Here is a 16,487-nt window from a genome sequence, read left to right as displayed (position 1 = left end):
GGTCACACAATGAAAGGATAAAGTAGCTTCATAGTTGGCAATGACAAAATATAGCAAATTGTGGAATGATACTCTACAGGAATTTTATAATAATTAATTCTATTTTCCATGATAGACCAACACTCAATAATCACAAGTCCTGGAAAAGTTTGGTGTTTGTCATCAAAAAGTAGAAGGTTTCACTGACTGCAGAATAACTGTGAGATTAGGCAGTAATTTTGGCTGGCGAACACACATTTTAAGTCGTATTATTTGCAACATGAGTTAATTGCAGTGTCGTTATGTGATAAATAGCAAATAAGAGTTTATAGGTTTCTCTGGTATGCCTGATAGAACACTTCTCCCAATAAATTCCCTCTTCTACATGTGGTATATGGCGAATTGTCATTATACTTCATTCAAAATTACTTAACAACCAACAGCTATGCAGGACACGATGGAGTGAGACTTACAAGGAAGGCACGGCATATGTTCAGCCAAACTAACAAGAATTGCAGTTGGAGTAAACATCTGCAGTTCCCAATCCTTCACCTGCAACCTCTGAAACACTTGCAATATGAAACATTTTCAGGCAACTTCTTGTCCTGTGGTACGGTTCACTGCACAATGAGATTTTACGTGTTTTCATTACTTACAGTTGCAGGATCAGCATCTTATATATGACATTATTATTATATGTTGTGTGCAAATGAACAATGGTTAATCAAATGTTATTCGGTGGAAAAATCAAATATCGTTCTTTTACTCAGGGGATTGCAGTACAGGGTCAGTCACAAAAAATGGTTTGTGTGTTACGTGCCTACAAATGTCAACCATTCTTCTTGATAATGCTCCCAGCCATCCTGTTATTGATGGATGAAACAACTACCATGACAAAGCGAGAGTAGGAGTCAACTAGTTGGCTTCAGTGTCGAAGTAAATGATAATCTTAAAAATGTGGAGTTAACAGAAGTAATATCTCACTGTAAATCACAGTCCCTCAGATACAAAATTGATGAGCTGGCAAAAAGATTTGGGCATACACTTATGAGGTTGCTATCTTATTCCTGCCATTTCAACCCAATACAATTTACACAGGCCCAAATTAAAGGTTATGTTGCAAAGTAATAATAAAACTCTTAACTATGTGTGCAGTCAAAGCATTCCCCAATGATGCTGTTACCTTGTGACACTCTCCCATGAGTCAAACAAACCTGTGATCATTCATGCTGCCCTTCTTTATATCCATTCAATACCCCCCACCCCCACCCGTTAGTCCTATTTGGTACGGATCCTACACACTTGAGCGATACTGTAGGATGGCCCATACCAGTGTTTTGTATGCATTCTCTTTTGATTGCCTTTTTCAAGTGTTATACCAATGAATCACAGTCTGTCACATGCTTTATCTATGTCTGAGACTGTATGATCATTCCATTTCATATCCCTACAAATTGTTAAACCCGAGTATTTGTATTAGCTGATAGCTTCCAACTGTAAGTTACTTGATATTATTGTCGTATGAGACACTGTCTTTTCGTTCTGTGAAATGCATTACTTTACACTTCTGAATATTTAAAGCAAGTTGATATTCTTTTGTTGTATTGGCCGCCGCACACCAGCCGTCAACTCGGTGCGGCGCGCTACAACACGCGCGGCACACAGCGAGTACCGCTGGCGCTGCACATGATGTCAACAACTGGCGCAAGTGAACACGTCGTCGCAGAGTTAGCGGCAGTGTACACACCACTATCGATACGGATTACCCTGGCGGCATTGCCCTTGCCACCAGAGTGAGCAACCGTATAAGGGCGCCATCTACCAACACTCTGATTGGCCGGACCTGCGGATTTAAGCGAGCTCCCTGAGCCCGTTTAACCAGTTCAATCTTCGCCGATGACTGTGTTACTACCCAGCTGCTGGATTCACGATGACCGAACCGTACTGTGGCTTCCCTGGCTGGAAACTTGCGACGCGTTGGTATCGACTGGTTGGCAGTGGTTTGGACTTGTATTCTCTACTAGTGACTCTGATTCTCCTTGGCGCTACAGCCAGCGAAGTGTTGTGTAGTCGAATTTAAGTTTTGTTATGAGTGACAGAACGTCAAATAAATTTGGTTATCACGGAATATTTGTTGTGTTATAGTGAGGACATAACATCTTTGTACCACTTTGAAATCTTATCAAGATGTGACTAAATATTTTCACACTTTCTTTCAGAGAGCATATAAGCCTGAGGTTACTATTAATACTGTCCACAAGGTCACTTGAGACACAACATTAGCAGAAAAGGCCCCAATACATTGTACTCAGGAACACCAAAAGTGACTTCTATATCTGTAGATGAGTCTCCATCAAATATAACTTGCTGCATCACCCATACCAAAAAAATTTTCAAACCAGTCACAAATTTCACTTGATACTCCATATGATTGTACTTTTGGTAATAACTGTTCATAATTCACTGAGTCAAATGCCTTTTGAAAATCTAGAAATATTGCATCTAATGGATTGCCTGGATTCAAAGCTTACAGTATCTTATATGAGAAAAGTGACATTTGGGTTTAACATGATAGGTTTTCAGAATCACGCTGGTTAGCATTGGGGAGGTCATTCTGTTCAAGGCATCTCATTATGTTTTAGTCCAGAATATGTTCTAACGTTGTACAAAAAATTGATGTCAAGGATACTGGATGGCAGTTTTATGGATCATTTCTGCTAGCCATCTTGTAGATGAGTGTGGCCTGTGCTATTTTCCAACTACTGGGCACGGTTTTTTGTTTGAGAGATCTATGACAGTTTATAGTTAAGAGAGGGGCTAATACAACAGAAAATTCAGAATAAAATCTGATAGGAATTCCGTCAGGGCCTGAAGCTTTGTTCAATTTTAATGTTTTCATCTGTTTCTCAATGCCAGACATGAATATCTATTCACTCGTCTTTTCAGTGGTACAGGGATTAAACTAGAGGAATACTCCTGGGTTTTCCTTTCTACAGGAACATTCAAAAACAGAGTTAAACATTTCTGCTTCTACTCTGTTACCCTTAGTTTCAGTTCCTGTCTCATCCACTCACGACTGGACACTGACGTTGGTGCCAGTATCACTTGTTATGTATGAACAGAACTTCTCTAGGTTCTGTGTAAGACATTTTGACAATATTCTGCTATGCTAGTCATTCAAAGCTTATTGCATTGCTCTCTTGACAGACAAAAGTGTTAAACTTAACATCTCTCAATCTACAGCCTTTGTTTTATGTTACATCTACATCTACATAGATACTCCGCAAGCCACGGTAAGGTGCATGGCGGAGGGTACCCTGTATCACTACTTGTCATTCCTCTTCCTGTTCCACTCACAAACAGAGCGAGGGAAAAATGAATGTCTATACAAATCTGTATGAATCCTTATTTCTTGTGTCTTATCTTCAAGGTCCTTACGCTCGATGTATGTTGGGGACAGTACAATCATTTAGCAGTCAGCTTCAAATGTCGGTTCTCTATATTTTCTCAATACTGTTTCTCAAAAAGAATGTCACCTTCCAACCAGGATTCCCGTTCGAGTTTCTGAAGCACCTCTATAACCCTTGCGTGTAGTTCGAGCCTACCGGTAACAAAAATCTAGCAGCCACCTCTGAACTGCTTTGAAGTCTTCATTCAATCTTACCTCATAACAGATCCCAAACACTCAAGCAGTACTCAAGAATAAGTTGCACCATCATCTTACATGTAGTCTCTTTCCTAAAAAATTTCCAATAAACTCAAGATGACCATCTGCCTTTCCTACGACAGTTTTCACATGCTCGTTCCATCTCGTATTGGTTTGCAACATTACGCCCAGATATTTAAATAACTTGACTGTGTCAAGCAGGTCACTAGTGACACTACATTCGAACATTTGAGGTTTGTTCTGTATTAACTTACATTTTTCCACATTTTGGGCTAGATGCCATTCATCACACCAACTGTAAGTTTTTCCTGAGTTGTCTTGTACCTTCCTATAGTCACTCAACTTCAACACTTTACCATACACCATGGCATCATCAGCATACAACCACAAATTGCTGCCCAACCTGTCCGCCAAATCATTTATGTGTATGCAGAACAACAGTGGACCTGTCACACATCCCCAGGACACTCCTTACGATACCCTTGTCTCCGATGAACACTCACCATCGAGGATAACATATTGGGTTCTATTATTTAAGAAGTCGTCGAGCCACTCACATATCTGTGACCTTATTCCATATGCTCGTACCTTCGTTAACAGCCTGCAATGGGATCCCATGTCAAATGCTTACGGAGACCTACAAATATGTTGCCCTCCGCCCATAGTTCTCAGTATACCATGAGAGGAAAGGACAAGCTGAGTTTCGCAGAAGTAATGCTTTCTACAACCATGCTGATTTGTGGACATAAGCTTCTTAACCTCAAGAAAGTTTATTACATTCAAACTGAGAATATGTTCAAAGATTCTGCAGCAAACAGAAGTTAGGGATATTAGTCTGTAATTTTGTGTGTCCATTCTTTTCCCTTTGTTATATACTGGAATCACCTGCGCTTTTTTCCAGTCGCTTGGGACTTTGTGCTGGGTGAGAGATTCACGATAAATGCAAGCTTGCTAAGGGGCCAATGTCGTATTGCACTCTTTGTAAAATCTTACTGGGATTCCATCTGGACCTGGTGATTTATTTGTTTTCAAATCTTCAAGTTCTTTCTCTACGCCAAAGAGGGATTGAATGGAAGCCTTACACCTGTTTAGCAATTTTACATATAACCAGAATTTTTTTCTGGTTCTCTGCCAGATCTTTTGCTACGGTGTGACAGTGGTAGTTGCTGTATGCTTCGCGCAGAAAACTTTTCACAGGCGCATGAATGTCTACTAACCTTTACGTGTCGTCATTTGTATGTCCTCTTTTGAACTTAGAATGCAACAGCCTCTGCTTCCTCAGCATCCACCAAATTTCATTATTAAGGCATGGTGGGTCTTTTCTATCCTTTATCCACTTACTAGGCATGTAATTCTCCAGACCACGATTTACAATCTGCTTAAACTTCACCCATTTTCCTCTACATCTATCTTACTGGAACTAAGTTTTGCCAATTCACTATCTAAGTGAGATGTTAATAACTGATTATCTGCTCCATCTAGCAGAAACACTCTTCCAGCCTTCTTGACTGATTTATTAATTTTCATAATTATAGTTGCTACAATGACAACATGATCACTAATCCCTGTTTCTATACTGACATTGTCGATAAGGCCCAGCCTATTTGTAGCTACAAGGTCTAAGATATTTCCATTGCGAGTGGGCTGCTGAGCTAGCTGCTCAAGGCAATTTTCAGAAAATGTGTTCAAAAGTATTTCGAATGACTGTCTGTACTCACCGCAATGAATCCACAAACATCCCAGTCTATAGGTGGCAGGTTAAAGACAACTCCAACTAATATTGCACGATCTGGGTATTTTATGCAATAGACATCTATTATGCTGTACTCTATTTCTTCAGGTGTTTCTTTGCAGCAACAGCATACCTTAGACGGTCCCTCCCATCATGAACTGTTCTACTGGGTACATATCTACACAATGCACAGTTAACTACTCTTTTACACTTGACCTACAGTTTCTCAACACGCTCCTGCCCTGAGATAAAAGTCTCAAGTTCTTCACTGAGATATGTCACCACTGCTTCTTTGTCTAGTTTACCAATCATATAAATATTTCTGCTTGTTGTACTTGTTCTATTTACTCTGGTAATCATTGTTACTACAAATTCCTTATGGCCACTGATAGCAGCTTTGATGCGGACATCTTCAAAGACATCAGGTCTATTTGTTGCCATTACATTTAATATATATCGATCATGAGCAGGATTTCAAGCCATATGATCTAGGCAGCTTCCACAGAAGGCCGTAAGTAATGCTTCACAGGTTGTCTTGTTACACTCATCAAAACAAGGCCGTAAGTAATGCTTCACAGGTTGTCTTGTTACACTCATCAAAACTGTAATAATTCCATTTGTTGCCACATGATTGAAGTTCCCTCTGATATTTACATTACGACTGGGGAACTTACTTACTAGTGAACTGATGTTCTCTTTGAAGTTTTCGGTCAGAAAGTGAGTCTTGTGGTCGATAAAAGGATCCAATTATAATTTTATGCCCATCCCCGATGCTCAGTCTTGCGTAAACAACCTCACTTGTAGCTTCAGTTTCAGATTTGAGTTCCTCGTCATTACAACAAATACACTACCACAGTTTCCTATCATTTGTACATATGCTTAAATTTTTTCCAAAAATCTCACTGTTGTCCACTTTGGGATTTAACCATCATTCTGTAATACTATGATGCGAGATTCATTGCTTTTTTAGAAGCACTTCACTTCAAACTCTGGCACTTCGGAAGTTCACAATTGGTATTTTAATACTGTCACCTATGGGGTGGGGGGACATTTATTTGGGTCTTACACTGATAGTTCTATGTCCCATGTCTACCACAGCATCGTTACCTGGACTGGATGGATAGTCATGGCTTGAATTTTTGCACTGAGACCAAGAGGAGTCAAGTGCTGTGCCAAGATCACATAAAGCTGCATTATGTAAGAGCTGTACTGTTTTAAAACTGATTATCAATTCTTACAGAAAAGGAATTCATCAGCCACGAGGATATAAGCACTGTACAGTGGTATGTGTCTTTGTGTATAGACTATCTGGGTGGTTGGTTGGCTTGCGGGAGGGGACAGAACAGCTAGGTCATCGGTCCCATCGGGTTAGGGAAGGATGGGGAAGGATATCAGCCTTGACCGTTCAAAGAAACCATACCGGTTGCCTGAAGTGATTTAGGGAAACCAGAGAAAACATAAATCAGGATGGCCAGACGCGGGTTTGAACCATCGTCCTCCCGAATGTGAGTCCAGTGTGCTAACCACTGCAACCACCTCATTTGGTGTATGTAGGTTAGCATAATTACTTGGAGGAAAACTTTAAAATTATAAAATAAGAGGAATGTTCGTATCTGGCGCCACAGTCAGGTAAACTACATAATGTATGCTAGCTGTACAGTGTGCCGTCTCATCGTAATACATCCGACTGCCTATAAATTACAATCTGAAACTCAAAATAAATATCAAGATATGAATGAGGAGTATTATAGAAGTCAGTAATTCACCTGGGTAGCGCACAATTTTGACATGTGTAAAACTAGTGTGTTGAAAGTGTCATGTCTTACTGCTAGAGGTACACATATTCAGAATATTTACATCATGAAACATCACATGACTTACATGAGGGGGGGGGGGGGGACATGTCCATATCAATTAAGATATTGTTTGAATATAAAGACGGCATAGGAGACAGTACCTCCTCTATACTACACAAAAGAAGTTCATAAACTGAGAGACCAAAAATTTCACTGTCTTAGTTTATGAGCTTTCCTGTGTGTCGTTATGTGGAAATAGAATCATGAATGACAAGAACATAAGCTCACCTGCACTGAGCCTGACAGGGTCAATGCGTAGCAAGTTGAGCAAAGTGACCAAGCGTGTCAGTAAGGTCCTGGGCCGAGTTTTACCACATGCCTGTAGTGTCTCCACGTTGGATTCAGACTTCAGCCAGTCAGCCAAGACTTGTATGGCTTCAAGCAGCCGACCTTCACCAACCATAAGCTCCAAGACGTCGGCAGGTTCCAGAGCTCTTTCAGTTACCCCACTGCCAATTCCTTCACTGACTCCATTCTGCAACTGTTGCCCAGTTGTTGCACTTGGTTGTTCAGCAGACACCTTTTTGTCATCCAGCTTATTGTTGTTGTTATTTTGTTCGTTTTTCTGCAGATGTTTCTCATTTGTATCATTCGAGTGCAAACTGACATTTCCAGGCTTTCCTGGGCACTGTTCTTGCATCTGTGGCAAACCATTAACTTTAGCTTCAATTGTACCCACCTGGAAAAAAGTTTGAATGTTCATACATTAAAAAATATTATATGATTTACAAGAGAGAGTTCACATCAACAAGCACACATAGCTATTTAATCATGGATTTAATTATACAAAAGAAACTGGATTAGCATAAACTGTTTCACACCTGGGTACTACTGGATGTTTCATCAGATTCATCTTCTTCTTCCTCAGAGCTCAGCACAATAGGTTCTTCACCTTCTGAGTTCGCTTCATCAGAGCTGGAAGACAGTGGATAGAAAAATTCTCCTCCTGAAAGAAAATACAAGTAATATTTCATTTGAAGAACATATGTACTACTTAAAAGCAAAAACTCTAAAAATATTTTGCTGATATGCATATATATATCAAGTAATCATAAAGCAAATATTACAATAATGGAAAACCTATGAGAGAGAACAAGTAACAGTTTAATAACATATGACATCTCAAAACTTTCCTTATTTCTTTCATTCTTCAGAAAGGAATATTTACTATACTGCCGAGACTGTGGACATTCATTGACTGAGCAAATGCTTATATGGAGGAAGGAAATTCCTGCAACCTGTAGCTACCTAAGTACTAAGATCCCAAGATCCAACCAATGGACTGGATTATGCACACCGCTAATGAGGCATACACTGATAATGAGGCATAGACCGGTAACGGGCTATACACTGCTAACAGTACATACACCGACAGTGCATACCCCACCAACAGTTCATACACTGCCTCCAGCTGGCTCCTAGTAGCATCCGCCAACAATCTCCACAAAGAAAGATCAGGAATACAGATTAAACTCTATAAAGTCACACAAAAGCACACACCCAAACTTCCACAGGAACAAATTGAATTTATTGGACACAAAGGAATCAAAGACATTGGGTGCAACTGGCATTGATTTAAATCAATGGGGAAAGTCGAAAACTTATGCCGGACCGGGATTCAAACCCAGGTCTCCTGCTTACTAGGCTGATGCTTTGACCACTATGCCATACGGACACAGAGGTCACTGCAACTGCACGGAATACCCTAGCATGCCTCCTGTCAGGCCAAGATTCTCAACTTATCCATACACTACTAATGTGGTGCCCCTTGACCGTTATCTCCATTAGTAATGTGTCTGGATGGCTCACTGGTCAGAGCATCCATCTAGTAAACAAAAGATCCCAGTTCGAATCCTAGTCTGGCACCAACTTTCCCCACTGATTTAAATCAATGCACACTCCCAACCAATGTCTGCAGTTTCTTTGTCTTAAATCATAGTAGCTGGTGGATCAAAATGGTGTCTACTCTGTTGGACATGCCCAAAAGGGTAGACACCACATATATGGAATTTACTGTCTTCAATTAAACCTCGGCAATGTGACCTCTCAGGTTTTCTTCGTGTGACTGATTATCACACAGGAGTTTAGGGTCTTCAGCTGTGTTGTGGATTCCACTTTATACACAGCATTTTGACAACAGACGCAATCGTCTTGTTCAGGAGCTGCACACTGTGCCATTCTGCATACTCATGGCATGAACTCTAACTGCGCTGTGTACTACTGTTGGTGTAGTGTTGCTATCTGTAACGGAGCTTGACAACAGTGCCCACTATGCTCTTTGATGCTCAACTGTTTTTCAGAGGCCATATTGTTATTCTTTTAAAAGCACACTCTCTCAGCACTTTCCAGCTCTGGAGGATGAGACATCTGGCAAAATCTCAATATATTGAGAATGAGATCTCAAACCTTGTTTAAATTTAAACATCGGTCCTGGTTTATTAGGGTTTTCCAACATCTGTATTTTGATGGACTTCTTAATTACAACACCAAATAAACTTTATGTCTACACAATGATAAAACATTTCAGTTTATGACTATACTCTAGGCAGTATTCAGCAACAGTTGATTTGCTCAGTTGTAGTCAGGTGTATCACCAATGTTCTAATAGATTGCCCCACAAACAACAGGCTGCACTTGTATGTAACATGGTACACAACTGGCTTTCATAGACTTTTCAGGCATGTTCTCATATCAACTTATTTCCTCTTTGAGGGAAAATATTATGAACAAACTGATGGCAAGGCTATGCGTAATCTGTTGTCATATGTTGTGGCAAACCTGTACACCTGGAAGCTTTTGAGACAAACACACTGGAATCTGCCAGTTCAATCCAACATGTTTCTACTGATATGTCGATGACACATTTGTGATGAGGTCACATAAGACAGAAAAAAACATGAAAAGTTCCTGGAATAACTTGGAAAAAGAGGGCCAGCTACTTTTCCCTGGCATATTAGTTAAGAGAAGAAAGTACAGATCTACAGTTCACAGTGTATACTAAAAACCCATGCACACTGACGTCTATCTCAATGCTTCAAGCTATCACCATCGGCCTCAAAAAATTTTGCTTTTAAAGATTCTATCTCACTGTCAGACGAGAAGAGCCTCACTGAAGAATCACCTATGAATGGTGTTCCAAAGGAATGGTACCGAGATTGACAAACTGAGTGAGCACTGATTTTGAAATTAACAATGTCCAAGGCAAACCCGACTCACAACACCCTTTCAGTATAACCTAGGCTTAACCAAAATATCACCTTTCAATCTAATGTAGATTCTCAAACAAAATATCATATTTCAACCTTAGCTAAACCTTTGGTTGTGCTACAAATCAGGCTGTCAACATTAACATCACTCACAAAATTATAAAAATAATACTGCGTAAATATTGTAACGCCAAAGTTTAAATTGCAATACTGGCCAACTGTGAAATGAATTTCAGAGTTGTGGATGACAAAGCAGTTTTGACAATGGCATGCAAAGAAAGGACAAGTATAGCCCACTGCTTAGATTTAATCCTAATCATCAACCATACTGAACACCCCTTGCAAGAGACAGAGAACAGAATCAACTGCCTGAACATATCAGGAGCAACAATCATAATCCACAAGACCATGCAACAGTAAACTAAATAAAGGTTTGCAAATGGCCCATTCCGAAACTAATAGTATGGGAAACAAGTCAGGAATCACAATGAATGTCACTAAATACAATCATATGATAGAAGTTAGAGAAGACCCAATAGAGAGAGGAAGAAGACACTGATAGACATTTTAATGTCCACTGTTGAAGTGGAGATATGTAGAATACGTATAGATGCCTTAGTTCAGTGGTAGTCAACCTGGTCACTACTGCCCACTAGAGGACATTCCAGATTTCACGATGGGTGGCATGTGGTGGGGTTTTCAAAAAATTATCATTATGTTTTATAAAATTTTCACATTAAGTATTTGATACACAACAACAACAACAACAATAATAATAATAATAATATAGAGGCACTAAAGTGGGTGGTAAGTAAAAAAATGACTACTTCTGCCTTAGTGGATTCAGTGAGTGAGCCAAGAGCTATCTCAGACGATTTATTTTTGTGAATTAATAACCTGATTGCCTTCCCAACATTTCCTGTTAATGGCGTACATATTGTCAGTGTTGTAGATAATCAAAGTAAACCCATCAAGGTCAGGTGCTAGTACAATTTAGAATTCAGGTGAATACAAGCCGAGCATGTTGATTGTTGGATCTCTTAATGTTTGATTAGTTCTTGGTATTGATTGGCTAACAGAGATAAAATGGAAGGTGGACTTTGTGAAGAGAACTGTTTGCCTGCGAGGTTACATAGTGGAGAGAAGAGAGTATTCAGTGGCAAAGATAACAGGGGCACTGCACACGTGAACATGATGTTAATGCATTTTCAAGAGGAGGAAACCCCAGTTTTAAGTGATTCTGGGGAAGATACGGAATTATGAGAGGGTAATGGTGATGAGGACGCTCTGTCTAATATTTAAAACAGGGCTCAGATGCTAGAAGCTGAACAGAAAGAACTGACTGAAATATTAAGATGCTACACCAATATATTTTCAAAAATGCATCGTTTGCATCTGCAAAATTAATTTCAAGGATCATGAAACATTTTTCAGGAAATCTTACCAAATACCTTCTGCCAAGAGAGTAGCAGTCACTAAAGAAATAAAAAAGACATTAGACCATCGCATAACTGAACACTCAGGTAGTGAGTATTCTAATCTCAACAACATAACAACAAACAAGAATGGCAAAGCGTGTATAATCATCGAGGCTCATGGAGTGAAAGTTTATCAATGTAAAATACTTAAGCAGCATCAATCTGCCGAGTAATTACTAGCAACAATTGTTAGAAGAGGACAGCACAAAGTGCACAGCCTTTTTACGTAACGGAAGATGCTACCATTTAAAGAGAATATCTTTTGTTCCTTCAATATCTGAAGCAGTCTTTATGAAATCACTGGATGAAGTTCTGAAAGAAGAATTACTGAAGTGAGTAAGTCTCTACATAGACAATAATTAGCACTACTTCATGGGAAGAACACTCAGACATTCAAGGTATATTCAGACTACGTATTATTATATATCTCCCACACTCAACCAGGTGTTCAATTACTGTTACATTAAGTGAATAGTACAGTAAATTATTTTATACAGATACCCTGATTTTAAAACACACTATATGATAAAAAAATTAAGCACCCATAAGATATGAACAGATGTTAATTTAACCTCACATGTAAATAACTGTAGAACTGCAATTCTCTGTGACACACTGTACGGCCACCAAAGCGCATTAGTGTTGTTCATGTTTAGTGTTGTTACCAAGCCTGGTAGGGGTTATGTGGGGTGTAAATAGCATCACATACGGTGTGGTCACTGTCAACGACACAGAGACAGGTCCTCATGTGAGACAGTGTTATTCGCACCTGACAGAGATGGATATGGGTCTCATTGTGGGTACCCATTTGGCCAGTTGGTTAAATTGTACAATATACAGATTTGCGAGACATTTGGATGTGTCAGTGGCCCAATGTTGGATTGCATGGAAACATGAGGAGCAAGGGTCTGGTCTACCACGTCTGACCACCACAGAGAAGATCACTGTATTGTGTACAGGGGATATGCAAAATAATGCAAATAGTGGTAGAAATGGAATGGATGTGTTTGACAGTCAACAATGCAGGTAAGGCACACGTCACACTGGACTGTGCGTGTTCAGTATGGATTAGACATCAGTGCAGGTTGTTCATGAGTAACGCACACTTCCTATTTGCATTCAGAGGCTGAGGCTGCCGTGCAATGAAAGACCTAACAGAGTTTCAAAGAGAGTAGATTGTGGAGGCCCGATTAGCTGGAGCATCAGTAACCAAGGCAGCCAACATACTGAACGTTTCAAGAGAAAATGTTTCAACAGTTGTGACAGCCTACACAAAACATGGAAAGACATCATTGTGTAAATGTAATAGTGGGAGCAAATCAAAACTAAATGACAGAGATCGCCGTATGCTAACACAAATTGTTTCAAAACAACACAAAACTATGGTGGCTAAAGTGACTGAAGAAACATCTTCGAGATCCCACACTATCAACACTGTCTGCCGAGGACTCCATAAAGCGAATATTCATGGACGAACTGCTATACCAAAAACATTAGTGATGACAACTAATCCAAAGAAGTGTAAAACATGGTACCAGGAGCATAAATCCTCAATGGCTGAACAATGGAAATACGTCATATGGTCCAACAAGTCAACGTTTTTATTTCCAACATTAGGCCAGGTTTATGTCTGGAGAACACCAAAAGAAGCCTATAATCATGATTGATTCCAACAGTTAGGCACGGAGGTGGAAGTGTGATGCTGTGGGCAGCCATATGATGGTATTCTAAGGTCCCATCATTACTCTCAAAGGCCGAGTTAAAGCCAACAATTATGTGAACATTTTTAGTAATCAGGTGCGCCCAATGACTCAAACATTGTTCCCAACAATGATGCCATATTTCATTCACACAGCCAGCCAGCACAGTACAATCATTGTACGAGGAGTATGCAACTGAACTGCAGCGTCCTCCTTGGCCAGCACAGTCCCCGGACTTGAATATTATCAAACCCTTGGGGGTGGTACTGGAGCACAGACTCCAGAGTAGATATCCACCTCCCTCATGACTGCAGGAGTTAGAAGAGGTTCTGATCGAAGAGTGGCATAACATTCCACTGGAGACTATACAATTATTATACGCCAGTATTCCAAGAAGAATTGCAGCTGTATTACGGCCAAATGGGAGTCCAACCCCTTTTTAATAAACCACTCCCAGGTAGGTACAGGTGTTCATATCATTTTGCCTATCCCCCGTGCATGTGCACCAAGTACATCACAACAACTCACATCTGCACACGCCATCCAAGAACAAGTACCAGAGTCCCTGCAACATTCTGTGTCATCCCCTGCCATTTGTGACTACTGAACTTTTGTCAACGCATAGACTGCCTGTTAACACCATAACACAAATGGCCACATATGGTGTGCTGCCATGAACACAAAGCATGGGCTGATGAATGGTGTCACACAGCATTAAAGTAGGGCAGTGACCTAAGGAGAGGCACAGCAGTGTCACCTTGGCATCATTATATGGGGATCCACTGGGTGTGGCACAATGGTACATCAAGGACATCCTGAATCTTCATGTGTTGCCTCTCATGTGACAGTATCACATCAACTCCATATCAGTGCACGTGTCCAGGATATCAATGCCCAGTTACAACAACTGTGGGACAGCTTGCATCAGGAGAGACAAGACAGCTTTATTACATCCTTTCCTTACATGAATCAGTGCCCCCATACAGGCAACAGGGAGTGTAATACCATACCGATAAATAGGCTCATACTGCCAAGTTCTCTGTAAATTTGAGTCGATTTTCTAATCAATGCAACAACATTACAAATCCTTTCAAACCGTGGAGTTTCATTTCACTTTCTCCTTTCCTTCTGGATGCCTCACCCTTTTTTTAGGGCAGTGTAGTAATGTATTCTGCCAAAATGAACCACACAAAGCAGCAAAACACAACTGGTAAGAAAACAGCAGCGGTATCAAACTAATGAGCGCCAAGAGCTGTATGAAAAGTAGAGAGTAACTAACAGAATATGGTGAAATACATATAGACTAGTAAACTGGACAGACAACTGATGGGAAACATAGTTGTGATGATATGTGCATCGTAATACACAATCAAAAAAAGTTTTGCACCACCTCAGTTCTGAGAGTTGCGGAACCTGTACAGAAAATTGGAAGAGACATTAACAGAAACATCATTTCTGCCCTTTTTATTTTCATGAAAACCACACATTACATGTTGTACCACCATACAGCAAGACCTTCAGAGGTGGTAGTCCAGATTGCTGTACACACCAGTACCTCTAATACCCAGCAGGCACGTCCTCTTGCATTGCTGCATGCTTGTATTCATCATGGCATACTATCTACAAGTTCATCAAGGCACTCTTGGTCCAGATTGTCCCACTCCTCGACGGAGATTCAGCGTAGATCCCTCACAGTGGTTGGTGGGACTCGTCGTCCATAAACAGCCTTTTTCAATATATCCCAGGCATGTTCCATACAGTTCGTGTCTGGAGAACATGCTGGCCACTCTTGTCAGGCGATGTCGTTATCCTGAAGGAGGTCATTCACAAGATGTGCATGATGGGAGTGCGAATTGTCGTCCGTGAAGACTAATGCCTCACCAATATGCTGCCGATATGGTTGCACTATCGGTCGGAAGATGGCATTCATGTACTGTACAGCTGTTAAGGCACCTTCCATGACCACCAGCGGCATACGTCAGCCCCACATAATGCCACCCCAAACAGCAGGGAACCTAAATCTTGCTCCACTCGCTGGACAGTGTTGCCCACCTGTACTGCACTGCATGGTGGCGTGGTTGCAAAGATGGAATGGACCTTGCCATGACAGTAGGGAGTGAAGTTGCGCACCATGCAGTCAATTGCACACAGTTTGAGTCGTAACATGATGTCCTGTGGCTGCACAAAAAACATTATTCAACATGGTGGTGTTGCTGTCAGGGTTCCTCCGAGCCATAATCTGTAGGTAGTGGTCATCCACTGCAATAGTAGCCCTTGGGCGGCCTGAGTGAGGTATGTCATTGACAGTTCCTGTTGCTCTGTATCTCCTCCATCTCCGAACAACATTGGTTTGGTTCAATCCGAAACACCTGGACACTTCCCTTGTTGAGAGCCTTCTAGGCACAAACTAACAACGCAGACGTGATTGAACCGCAGTATTGACCATCTAGGCATGGTTGAACTGCAGACAACGCAAGCCATGTACCTCCTTCCTGGTGGAATCTACATCTACATGATTACTCTGCAATTCACATTTACGTGCTTGGCAGAGGGTTCATCGAACCACAATCATACTATCTCCCTACCATTCCACTCCCAAACAGCGTGCAGAAAAAACGAACACCTAAACCTTTCTGTTCGAGCTCTGATTTCTCTTATATTATTTTGATGATCATTCCTATCTATGTAGGTTGGGATCAACAAAATATTTTCGTATTCGAAAGAGAAAGTTGGTGACTGAAATTTCGTAAATAGATCTCGCCATGACGAAAAACGCCTTTGCTGTAATGACTTCCATCCCAACTCGCGTATCATATCTGCTACACTCTCTCCCCTATTACGTGATAATACAAAACGAGCTGCCCTTTTT

The 16,487-nt window shown here is 40.7% G+C and overlaps 1 protein-coding gene across 1 annotated transcript in view; it reads right to left on the bottom strand.

Moving 5' to 3' along the window:
* LOC124804984 (nonsense-mediated mRNA decay factor SMG5) overlaps nt 1–16,487 on the bottom strand; it is a 277,769-nt gene that overhangs the window by 167,446 nt on the left and 93,836 nt on the right. Inside the window, exons 9-10 of the mRNA XM_047265375.1 lie at nt 8,056–8,180; nt 7,463–7,913 (exon numbers count right to left, since the gene is read on the bottom strand). Of these exons, the coding sequence (XP_047121331.1) occupies nt 7,463–7,913; nt 8,056–8,180 (576 nt within the window). The remainder of the gene's footprint in view (nt 1–7,462; nt 7,914–8,055; nt 8,181–16,487) is intronic.

The sequence above is a fragment of the Schistocerca piceifrons genome, chromosome 7, assembly GCF_021461385.2.
Source record: "Schistocerca piceifrons isolate TAMUIC-IGC-003096 chromosome 7, iqSchPice1.1, whole genome shotgun sequence".
NCBI classification, from domain to species: Eukaryota; Metazoa; Arthropoda; class Insecta; order Orthoptera; family Acrididae; genus Schistocerca; species Schistocerca piceifrons.
The sequence above is the reverse complement of the archived record's forward strand: the minus strand, read 5'-3'. Positions and strand labels throughout refer to the sequence as shown.